Source organism: Euprymna scolopes, chromosome 18, assembly GCF_053919585.1.
Source record: "Euprymna scolopes isolate OS-2025 chromosome 18, ASM5391958v1, whole genome shotgun sequence".
Classification (NCBI taxonomy): Eukaryota; Metazoa; Mollusca; class Cephalopoda; order Sepiida; family Sepiolidae; genus Euprymna; species Euprymna scolopes.
Window position 1 is genome coordinate 72,087,132 of NC_136499.1, and position 13,062 is coordinate 72,100,193.

The window sequence follows — 13,062 nt, forward strand, 5'->3', positions numbered from 1 at the left end:
TCATTTTTTTTTTAATTAAACTTTTTCGAAACCCAAACCAAGTCCTTAAAAGTTAATAAATTGATGATTACATTTTTTTATGTTAATCAAATTGTTAAAGAAATCAAAAATTCAATAGGTTAAAATAAAAATGAAATTTAAAAAGATCATATTTCCAAATTAAAATCCATAAAATTCGAATTGGTTTCTGATTTATTTTAATTAAAAAGAAAAAGGGTCTCTTCTCCTTCACTCACATACCAGACTGAAAGCAGGTCATCAGTTTCCTTCTCGCATGTGTCACTTAAATCTTCATCCATTCTACAATTATCAACATGCTAGGCTGCTAGGATAAGCATCTTGTTTATTTTATTTTTTTATCTTTTTGAAAATAGTATTTCAGCTGTAGTTTCCAAACTAAATGGTTTCTTTGCACAAAGTAAACAGATTCAAACTTAGAATGGCCAGCTGAAATGAATCAGAGAATTTAGCCATCTCAGAATTGATTGAGCTTTATGCACCCCCCCCCTCATCCCGTTTTTGCATCAGGCAACAAAACTTTTTTTTTTTTTAAAGTTTAGTCATATTTTTGTAAATAATTTTGTTTGATTTATAATTTACTGATATAATGATACAGCAATAATTAAATTTAACTTTCATAATCCTATTTAAAAAAATATTGAAAATATTTGTAATTTAAAGTCTTGATTTTATAAAAGAACTGATTAAAAAACATTTCTTCATTGAAGCACATTCACTAAAATATAAATATTTTCGGCACTTGTACAATTTAGTCAAGACATTAAAAAATGAAAATACCGAAAAAAAAGGTTATATTGTACGTATCCGTTTTGGACTGAAGATCTCTGAAAAAAAATTTCATTTAATTTGATCGAGTAGTTTTGTTTTTTTTTACAGTGGAAAAACACGTTCTTATGAGAGTGTGTTGAAGTCAGCCATTGTGAAATTTGCTGAAGCTGAACAACAGGCCACGGGGAGATAACTCAATGTAAAGTGCCGACACTCCCTTCCCATCTTTAATTCTAGCTTTTCTTCCTAAAAGTCGAACCTTTTGCTCGGTATCATAACAAATTGTTTTTTCGCTGTAAAAAAAAAAACACTACTACTTGATGAAATTAAATGAAATATTTTTCCGGAGAATTTTGTTTCATAACGGATATGTGAAATATAACCTTTTTTCAATATTTTCATTTTTTAACGTCTTGACTAAACTATACAAGTACCATATTTTCTTAGAAAAAATTAATTAGAAGAACATCTTAGGGAGAGTATAGACAATGACGTCAGATGGTACATGTAATAACTCATAGACTGACCTCTTTTTTTTTTCTTTTTTTTTTTTTTTTAACCATATTTGGATTTGTTGCTATAAAATGACCAAACAGAAAAACAATCTTAAAAAGAGGCTTAAAAATTTTAATTCTTGAAGAGTAGGAAAAAGAATACAATGTATAACGTACCTACAGTCTGCTTGTAGAAAAATGCCTGTGTTCTTCACATTAAGGGAGCTGCCAACACACAACACAACCTCACCATACTCTTGCATTATTTTTATCATCTCTTTTGTAGCTAACGTCAAGAAAAAACAAAGTAATATTTCAAAAACAAAACTTGATTGTATAGTTAGAAAATTATAGGAATAAGATATATACACACATATGGTGAGCAAAAAGTAAATGGACAGTAAACGATAACATTCATTTAGAGAAATTGTAATAATATATGTTCACAATTGTAATGTAAACAATAGAGTTACCTATTCCACATACTGTCCACCTACTTTATAGATTATTTCAATCATCGGTACTTATCGAAGATATTCTGATACAAAACCTATCTAAGAACACTACCAGGTACATAAAGTACCTTCATGTGAAATTTCATAAAAATTGGCCAATCTTTTTTGGAGTCCATAGGGAACTCAAAAACATACAAAGTTCCTTTTATATAATATAGAAATAAAATATATATATGACGCTTCAAGATATAATCTACTAAATCAACTCCTTTGTGTTAACTGGGAGTCAAATATGTTACACATTTACTTATATAGGGCTCTACGGACAAATTTATCTTTAGTTGACCTTTAACAACTACATATTTTCGTTTACTAGCTAAATAGAAAAGTTACTAGCCAAACCCACATGATTTTTAGAATATGACATCTTCATTCTGTGATGAGTATGTACATCATAAAGATTTTTCTGTGTAATTCTATAAATTTTATGTTAGTATTTGAAGGTATAAACATTCTAATTTCTTCAGATATTTTTTTAAACAGCCTTTGTTAAAAAAAGAGAGTATATCGTTCTATTAAACTTTTATTGTTTAAATAATTTAACTTTGTTCGATTTATAAAAAAAAAAAAAAAAAAAGTTGAAAGATATTTTTCACTCAGTAGTTTTGGAAAGAAATACAATCGTCAAAAGATAAGCGTTCATTATTTCTAGTCGCAATTTTGAAAAAAAAAAAAAAAAAAAAAAAAAAAAAATCACTCGCAAATGCGACAGTTTCACTTGCAATGTAGAGCCTGAGATTACATATATATATATATATATATAAAATTAGTTTATGGAATAATGGATCAGCAAGAAAACATGCTAATAGAAATAAGGACACAAATATATTAAAGCTGAACCAAGCAAAATATTTCGATGTATATTTATTATTTCATGTATCCACATAAAAGATATAATATAGAGTAGAGCTAAGTAGCAAGTTATAAAAATATATACAGCCATTAAGCTACAGAAGCTTCCACATTTCATCCTGGTAAGGAATTAGACTAAAATGCATGAAATTTATATAACCGGATATTTTTACAATCAGATTCATTGTTATTCTTTCCCATGGGTTTATGCTTTTATAAGCAAATTGCAGGGATTCTCTAAAATAAATATTTGAATGACTTTTCTTCCTCTCTTGCTCTGTTTTGTATAGGGGTGATATATTGTTTTGTAAATGTGTGGAATTAATAGGTGACCATATTTTTATATGTATATGGTTGGAATAGTTTTTCTATTTTAGGTATTGGCTTAGTTTTATTTATTTTATTTTTCTTATGTATTGTTATCCTAAAGTGAAGTTTATTCGGTGTATACAGTTGTTTGCTATTTCATTACTACAGTTTAATAGGTTTGGAGGTGGGGGGGTCTTTAAAGTTCAGAATTTCAAATTTCTCAGTCAGGCATAATCTACATGGATAGTTTAAATGAAGGATACGTTATCAAAATCTGTGCAGTACATCAACAACTAATCAGAAGAAATTAAACTAATTTTTTTCTTCTGTGCTTATCTTGCTAAAATGTGGTCAGCATTGAATTTTTCCAATACTGATTAATTTGATTGTGACAGTTTGACTGATGAATTACACTATTTGTTGCCAGAAAAAAAAAAAAAAAACAAAAAACAAAAAAAAAACAAAACATGCAGCACCCCACCCTGCCAAAACATTACATACTGTCCAGTCAAACTATTTAGTACTGGTGACACTCAACATTGCTAATCTGTTTCTTCACACAAAATTAACACTAGATTCTGATTTGTCAGTAGAACATTGCAGTATGTTAAGAATAAAATGTACTTTGAATTAACTTCTTTCCAAAGTCTAGATCAGAATTAAAAAAAGGGGACGTATTTGCATTCTTCCATACAGAATTACTTCCTTTTAACTAGAACAGAAATGGAAAAAAGACAAATTGCACATAAAATACACTAACAGGCAACACTAGGAAAGTACAGCTCATTCAAAAATGACATTTTAAAATCTCCAATAAAGAAACAGGAACACCAAAGTATTTCTGTTTCTTTACAGATGGAGACGAATTGCCATTGAGGTACTTTTTTTTAATAGCAGTTCCAATGATATTTGAGAAAAAAATGAAGAAAACTCAGAGAAAAGTCAATTTAAAGGATAGGATGTAAAGCAGAAAACAAAACTATTGATATAAAAAAAAAATAGACTTACTTTCAGGAGTGCAGTCAGTAAAGAGATTAACAAGTAAAGGCACATTGTCCACTTTGTCAAGATGTGGTCGGATGTTCTCGATGCCTCTTGGAAGTCGAGCCTAAGAGAAACAAACCTTTAAGAAATAACTCAACTGTTGAATTCATTAATAGCTAAATAATCACAAGAGTTTTTTTTTCCCCCTTCTTAATCATTATTTCTTTTAAGGATAAAAAAACTCAAACATAAAAGTCTACATTACATATGCTAGAATACACTGCATGCACACAAATATATATGTAGGTGGTCAAGTTTCAATCCTGGCTTGAGGTAGTTGCTAGTCTAGTGACATTAAAGAGCTGTGATACAGCGAAACAGTCTGTAGATCACATTATAAGATTAATATTCTATTATCTATATGCTTTGTCAAATCTGATTTATGGTTTGAATTGTTGCTAGTATAGAAAAAAAGTCAACTTTTAAAATGCAGAATTTTTACCAAATATACAAAATCACTAGATAAAAAAATAAAATGAAGAAAAAAATCTTCAATAACTTGATGAAATAGTATTAGTTCATAATATTGTTTAAAAATATAAAGCTCTTAACACCTTACAATCAAGTTGTATTTTTAAGGTGTTCAGTGGTATCGTTTTTGGAAAATGTCTAATCATTTCAACAATGTTTAAAGTATAAAATTCGATCATCTAAACGAATAAATGCAAAAGTTTTTTTCACTTATTACTACTATAACCATCAAAACAAGTTACCGTCATCTTAATAAATAACGCAAGAGTGTTTTGAAATACTGTATATATCATCGAGATGAATGTTTCAAAGACAACACTTTGGATGGCTCATTTTCATAATTATTTTTTTAACAATTTGATAATAAATGAATGTAATTTTCAGAGGGGGTAATTTAAACTAAACTAGAAAGATATATATATGATATATGAGCAAAAGTTTAAAAAGGAGAAAAAATATGATTGCCCTCTACTTCCCTTTTATATATATATATATATATATATATATATATATATATATATTGTATGACAGTCAGTCTACCTACTTAGTATAAAAAAAAAACAATCATGGGAGATAAATGTTACATTGTTTAACTACTCAATGATTTTCCCCACTCTATCTGTACCTAAATCTAAACACAGATTCCACAAACAAAGCTGCTTACCCAGAACTGCCTGCCTGGTGAACTTTGTTCCACTGGCCTGCTTCTCAGCCAACTACAATATCATAGCCTTCAAGTCCAATGTAAATGTTCTTGTTGAACCATCTCCTTAAATAATCAAATTCTATCCAACTTACACAATTAACAATTACTACACTACCGCCTTACATTCATTAACCCTTATCCTTGAGTGGCCTTCAAGCCTTGATAAGCAGTGACTCCCTTGTACAAGACAAATCAATCAAGAATAGGAAAAAAAAAAAAAAAAAAAAAAAAAAAAAGGAGGTGAGGGGGGGGGTTTGATATAACAATAAAATTCATTTTCATCCAAACAATGAATTACCTACATTTCACACAAAAAATGTCACTTCATAAGCATTATTTGATTTTGCGCGCTGACCAGTTTTTTTGTTTTTTTTGTTATACTTGCTCATCTGACCTAGACTTGACTGGGAATATTTAAATATTTTTCCAACAAAAATATGTAGACACATAATATACTGTGTGTGGCACGTATGGATACTGGGATGAGGTCAGATGATGGTTTATTATATGAACATAAAGATGCAATAAGATATTTCTCGTATATAAGTAAAAATAAGAATGCATCTGATCATGAACAAAGTAATTATACTCATTTTATATCAAAAAGTAATTTTTTTAATCTTTTTCAAAATTGACTGAAAAGTAAAAAAAAAGATGAGACTGCTCGTGTGTGCATACAATGAAAACCTAACATCATCTCATAACCATCTGCGCAATTCCTAACATGATTTTGTTAACATGCACAAACACACACTCAATTTCATCTATTTACACACGTTACACATAATTATTGTTGCTTAGATATCTTTATTTTTTTTAGCCAATACAGGATTGAAAGTGCTAAGATGGAGTAAAAATGAAACAATAGGACAAGGAGGGATAACCTTTTATTAAATCTATCTTTTATATAAAAAAAAGAATAAAGAAAATATCTACATTTACACTATGCCTTTCAACTATGGGTGAAAAAAAATAGGGTAAACTATACTCTAAAGCCTTGGTAGGGCTACTAGTCTAAAGGAATGAGAACTTTGATGTCACTAGGAAAGTTTGCCACATTGTGCACTACAGTCGTTACTTGCCTCGTGGAGAGAGTGGGTAGGGTTTTCCGTAATGCCTGTTTCACTTGAAACAAATTCATTTGTGGAGATCAGATGATAATTCGGCCCGTCATCCTACCATTATATATATATATACACATATATACACACATATATACATGGATATGGATAATAACCAGATAAAATAGTGAAGAAATAAAAAAAAAATAAATAAAAATAAAAAAAATATTCAATCCAATTTAAATTGCACAAAGCATTAAACGAAATAACAAATTATATATACAGGATGTATAACATATTTGAGGAAAGATTTATTGGTTCCACTGGGCGACTGTTGGGGTGCCAAACCTGACAACTCGACCCCCCACCCCCTTCATCTTTTCCGATTTTTTTTATCTTCTTGAGTGTGTTACTCAGCATGAGCTCTAACTACTCTTGGATGTTTCCTTCCCACCTCTTTCTGTCTTTCTTCCTCTCTCTTTGTACTGTTTCTTACAAATTATCTTTACTTTACCTGATGATCATGTGACATGTACCACTTCCTTTTACTATTCTTCACAGGGTCAGTAGATCTTCCCAGAGCCAATCTGCTTGTATGAGCCTGTTTTTTTTACTTCCTCATTTGTAATGTGGTCTTTGTACAAGATATTGAGAATTATTTAGAAGCAACTCATTCTTGTAGCCATATTTGTACACATACGCAAAAATTACTTATAAAAACAGATAATAACGTCTTTATTAAAAAATTTAGTCTAAGAGTACACTTACTTTTGTTGGTCTGAGATTCAGTTCCAGAAGATTCACTCTCTCAGATTTTAACTTCTTTCTTTGAGAAGAGCTTAATTGATTGCTAATTGTCTAAGGTTCCCCTACCAAGAATGCTGATAGGGCTAATCAGGCATTTCTTTTTCTTTTTTAGGCTAGAGTGAACTTCTAGTCTGCTGTCTTTTCAAAACCACACTTGACTTTGAGTCTAAGCAACGGGAGAAGAGGTAAATAATCGTTTATAGAAGAACCCCCCCCCCTTTTTTTTTTTTTTTTTAAATTAAAGTCTCCTTCAACTTTGATAACCATTTTATCTGACATATAAATCACCTACATGCTAGGATTAAGTGGTTCTTGTTCGTACTGGACATTCAACTTTGGGAACTTTTCGGGATTATTTAGTATTATGACAATGCTCATTAACTGTTTTCCCCAATCAGACTAAATATATAGTTGTCTGAAAGATTGAGATCTAAGAGACCAAATGTTTAAGGTTATGTGATCAGGAAAATGTTTAAATTTGTGTGGGAATCTATTAGCTCTGAGTGATTTCTTTTACGTCTTCCGACATAAAATGTTTACTCAACATGTTGGAATTGTATGTTTTTTTTGTAAACATTTCAGTTCTTTCTGACACGTGGTATTCTTCTGCAATCGACCACATGAATCTTTTAGAATTACTACCAAAGGTGTGCTGTACTTGCCAAAAAATTCAAATGTTTTAATGCTATCAGTGTGTCTAGAATGCCTCCTACATTTGATAATGGCGTTAGCTTTCCATCGTTAACTATTTGCAAACAACTTTTAAAAATTACTCTGTTTCTAAATTGCTATATTCAGCCTTGAGAGTCATGATAACTGTATTTATTGTTTAATTATAGTAGCTGCCATTGATAATGCTGGAATATAAGAAAATATAAAGTGAATATTTCTGCTAAAGTAGATACAATGCATGCCCTCAAATACCTTAGACAACCTGTGTGTAAATATATATAGTATTTATCTAGTTTATGACTCAATCTCTGGAAAGTTTGCATTGGCATCTTCCAACATGTTATATTAGCAGTCAAAAAATGTCAAAGTGATTATCCAATCAGCTGTCAAATGATGACAAGTTTCAATGAAAGCATGAAATTCATTAAATCAAATTATAAAATTGAAAATTACTTTCAATATGCTATATCAATATGAAATTCCTTTCCTTTCCCAATGTTAAGAATGGCTATTCAAAAAGCTATTCTTAACATGAGAAAACATGAGGGAAACACTATCTTGAATAAATCATTGGAAAGTTTTCACTTCGGCATTTTCCAACTGCTTACCTAATATGTTGGAAAATAAGGTCATAATCTGGATAAGCATCGTATATAAAATATTTTTTTTTCATTTTGAGAAAACAAGCAATTAAAGAGAATAAGCATTGTTTTAATGGTCCCAAGAATTACGGAACCGTTACAATTTCCATGGATGAACAAAGCTGATTACTCACCCTGTTGTCGGGGACTCCAGGTAAACTAAATTCTGTGTTTTCCGTCTCACAACTTGATGTCAGGTGGCTTTCTGAGCAAGGTTCCCCACTCTCGTTACATTCCGAGGAGGACGCAGCGGCACCACCACTCATAGGCGTGCCAGTCACAGAAGTTGCAGCAGGAGCAGTGGCACTGGAATTGGCTAACAGTTCCGTGGAATCATCCATGTTTTCCCCCTGTAAGCTGTCTCTGTCGATCACAATCTCTCTGGGAAAATCTGGGTTGGTACAAAACGTTGGCATGTCACCATTTGTTTGGTTCGAAGATGAATTGTCATCAAACTTCACGAGACACATGTCCAGATTGATGACGCTCGGTGCACTGTAGCAGCGAGTGTGCATGGATTCACTCACTGCAGGGTGGGGAGGAGGAGGAGGATGTTGTTGCTGCTGTTGCTTCAGTTTCGTACTCCACGCGTGAGATTCACGTCCAATAGTGTCGTTGGAGTGGCGGCTTGAATATTTCGATGTACGGTGAGAAAGCTCACCTTGTGAGGTACCAGGCACTGATAATTCTTCGGATTTTACGGGGGAAGCCAGAGAAATGTGACAGTTCCAACCAGCTTCCAAACCCATTTTTTCTGAAAATACCTGGAAAGAGATTTATGGAAAAAATAAAAAATAACAAAATCTAAAATTTCTAAAAAGATAAAAAATGTAATTCTAGCACAACAAACTTTTATGCAATAAATGTGATTTTGTATCCTATTATTATTATCATCGATATATTAATATAATACTTTGTTTTTTATAGAAGTTGTTCCAGACAAGGCATGAAGCCACTGGGTATAAGGAACTCAAAAGGACAAAAGTTGCATAATAACAAAAAGATAGAATAACTTACAAACAAGGTAGTCTTTTAACTGTGATAAATTCAGAGGCAAAATAATCAAACGTTAAGTCAAGACATTAGCATAACAGTGAGAGACAGTCATCCATGCTGAAAATATCTCCAGAAACACACTTCAATGCCTAACATGGCACTTAAAAATGCCTTGAATTTAGCGAGTACTAATTGAGAAGTCTCTACAGGAGCTACCACTCAGTTCAGTCTTCTGTACCTAATGAACGTGCCAACCAGAAAAGCACTACGACTACTTAGTAACTTATTTGTTAGTTATATACAAACCAAGCCTCAAAGAGATCAAACCACTGATACTCAATCGCATGGAGTCCAAACAGTCTAGCTAAAAGGGAAACTCTTCAAGAGTCTAATAAATCACATAACTGTAACAAAAGTAAAATATTTTCTGTAATATTTTACTTTTGTGTATACGGTGTTAGTCAACGCAGATCTATGGAAAATTATTTGATATCTGGGTAAAAAATTAAGCACTAGTCATCTAACAATTATAAACTACTGAAACAACCAGGAAAAAATATTTGATAATATTGTGTTCAAGATGGGTATATTTGCTGATGATACAACGCTCTATAACATTCACACGGGAAGAACGAATGTACACAAATCTAAGACAATGGCTGAATCCTTAGAAAATGACCTCCAGACAGTAATGGAATGGCACCATAAATGGATGGTAACATTTAATGCTACTTTCCTTTAACAATTACACGAAACCTCTCCAACCACTGATACCCATGACAAATAACACCCTAACTGAGAATTCTTCCTTCAAACTCCTTGGCTTAACATTTGCAGCAAACATGAACTGGAACAAATATATTGAGGACATTGCTATCATGCTAGAAAACTACTCACACCTGAGAGTATCCTATATCTCTACAAGGCCACCATTCACCCACACATAGAGTATTGTTGCCACATCTGGTGCATTTATCACTAGTCTCTCGCTCTTGGATAGGATTAAAAAAGAGTCTCTAATCTAATAGGTCCCACTTTGTCAACTAAGCCCTGTCTCATCACCAGAATGTTGCATCCTGCACTTGTTTTACAAGTATTTTAATAGAAAGTGCTCTGACGAATTCATTGCACATGCCCCCCACCCTGCCAATACATATCTCTGACAAACCTGCTTAACAGAATCATACCCCTTCATTGTTGAGGTCCCTAAATGCCAGAAAGCTTTCTACTCTAATAGTTTCTTCTCTCGAACAGCTAAACTTTGGAATTCCCTTCCTGCTACCTGCTTCCTTGACTATACTGATATGCAGAAGTTCAAACATAACGTAAACCAACATCTTGTTAATCTTTTTTAGGCATGGTCCCAATTAATAGTCCCTTAGGTCAAAGTGGCGATATGCCTTGTTTGGGGTGAAGTCGAGGTAAAAAAAAAAAAAAAAAAAAATCTTGGCAAATCGGTACTGCAAGAAATTAACAAAATCATAGGTTAGAAGTCATCTATGTTTCTTTTACAGAGCTAAAACAACTCTTTCTCAATTGTCTGGCCACTTGCAGTGGAAAGTGGATTCTTTGTAATACTCAGTAATGATCTGTCAGAGGTCGGATCAAGGTGAATTTGTAGCAAGATCAAAGTAGGAAAGGTAAAAAAATAATCTTTAATTAAAATTTCCATTTTGAAATTCCCTCGCATTGAAAACAATTTTAAAATCATTTGGAAAATAAAGTTATGAAAAGGGTTATAAGAAAATAAATGCATGTTCTTGTGACCCACTTTCGTAACAAGCTGATATGGCAAGGAAATGAGTAGTGACATGAAGTTGCTTTCAGAAATTCACAAAACATGAAAAGGAAAGACTAGACACTCTCGGATTCTGTCTGTGAATTGAAGGAATGTATAGAGGGGGGGGTCTTCTTCCTTTTCTCATCAGGAAAGTTATATGATGATATGGAAATGTTGGAATGAAACCTCTACAGATTCTGATAATGGACTATTCCTGACGTCACTTCTGGTAACCAGTTTCTGCTATTGAGTAGTCTGGAATTGAAACTCAGTGGGAGTGGGTCGTAACGTTATTTTGTCCTTCCAGTTGAGAGGAGTCCAACTCAACCAATATATGTTTCTGTATTTTCTGTTAATATATATTTCATTTCACTGTTTCCAAGCCTTCTCGTTCTTTTGACATTAAATCACAATATATATGATATATATCACATTTGATATGATAATGATAGACATTACTCTAAATTCTCGTCCCCAAATTGAAGAGCCATTACTCAAAACAACAAGGTACTACCATAAGGCTAAGTGGGATGCCATTAGATATCACATCAGAGATGCCCCCATGGGGAAATATTTTTTTTCTTTCTGTGGAGCAGTGTGCAAATGAAATCATTGAATGGTTCAAAGTAGCAATTGAAGCACATATCCCCCACGAATTTCTATAGTAAACCCCACTCTCCCAATGGTTTACTTTTACTTGTGCAGCTGCCATTGCTCAGAGGCAACATGCATACTGCAGATTTATCTGGCATATGTCTACTAGAAACAGACAAAAGATTTAGAAGCTAGAAATAATTGTAAGAAAGAAATAGCGACAGCTAAGAAAGAATATACCAAAACCACCGGAAAATGAATTGAAGCGCAGAAATTAGGAACTCATGATTTCTGAAAAATCTACAACAGTGTATTAAATGATGGGCAATCCAACAATCATAGGGTTGTTTGCACGGCAACCGAGAAAGCTAACATGCTTCCCCATCAGTTTTCCTCAAACGCTACTTTGGACACAGCAAACTACTTCCTCCCTGATTTTCCTTTGCAGAAAGAAACCACACCAGATGATCTAAAAATCACCCCTTCTCAAGTACATGCTATCATAAAAAACCTCCCTCCTCAGTTCTCTCCAAACTCTTCAACAAATGCCTTAACGAATCATGCTTTCTTCACTGTTGAAAAACTGCTTCAGTGGTACCAGTTTACAAGAATTCTGGCGAAAGAACTGACTCATTAAATTATCACCCCATCGGCCTCCTCCCTTATTTCAACAAAATATTTGAGTCCATAATTAATCAAGCTCTAGCCCACCATCTTACAGTTGCTAAACTTCTGTCCGACCATTGATATGGATTTAGGCAAGCTCGTTCTACTGCAGATATCTTAACTGTAATCTATGAACGTATATGCCATACACTGGATAAGGCAAAGGAGGGGAGGGTAGTAGCCCTAGATATATCTAAGGCTTTTGACAGGGTACGACACAATGGTCTTCTTATAAAAATAAGATCCTATTATTAGATTAATACTTATAATTAAATCCTTAAATAAGAGAAGAATCCAGGTTGTTAAATGCGGGTGTACCTCAGGGGGACGATCCTTGGATCTTTTATTCTTGATATTCATAAATGACCTCCCTGATAAAATAATCTCTGAGAGGGGTATATTTGTTGACCACATCACGCTCTATAACAGGTACAGGGGGAAAACAAATGAACACATATCCAAGGCAATGGCAGAAACCCTAGAGGAAGAGCCCCGATCTGTAGTAGAACGGGGTCAAAAATGGATGATAACATTCAATGCTGCCAAGACTAAGCTTGTTTTCTTTAATAATTACAAGTAACCTTCTTAACCACCTTTTTTTTTTTTTTTTTTTTTTTTTTACAGGGGGGTTGTCACCATTTATCAATACCTGAAGGCCACTCAGG

General features: G+C 32.8%; 1 protein-coding gene across 1 annotated transcript in view; it reads right to left on the bottom strand.

The window, feature by feature from the left end:
• LOC145297659 (transmembrane protein 94-like) overlaps positions 1 to 13,062 on the bottom strand; it is a 222,808-nt gene that overhangs the window by 20,049 nt on the left and 189,697 nt on the right. The window contains exons 20-22 of the mRNA XM_080143827.1: positions 8,496 to 9,125; positions 3,968 to 4,067; positions 1,461 to 1,569 (exon numbers count right to left, since the gene is read on the bottom strand). Coding sequence (XP_079999953.1) covers positions 1,461 to 1,569; positions 3,968 to 4,067; positions 8,496 to 9,125 — 839 coding nt within the window. The remainder of the gene's footprint in view (positions 1 to 1,460; positions 1,570 to 3,967; positions 4,068 to 8,495; positions 9,126 to 13,062) is intronic.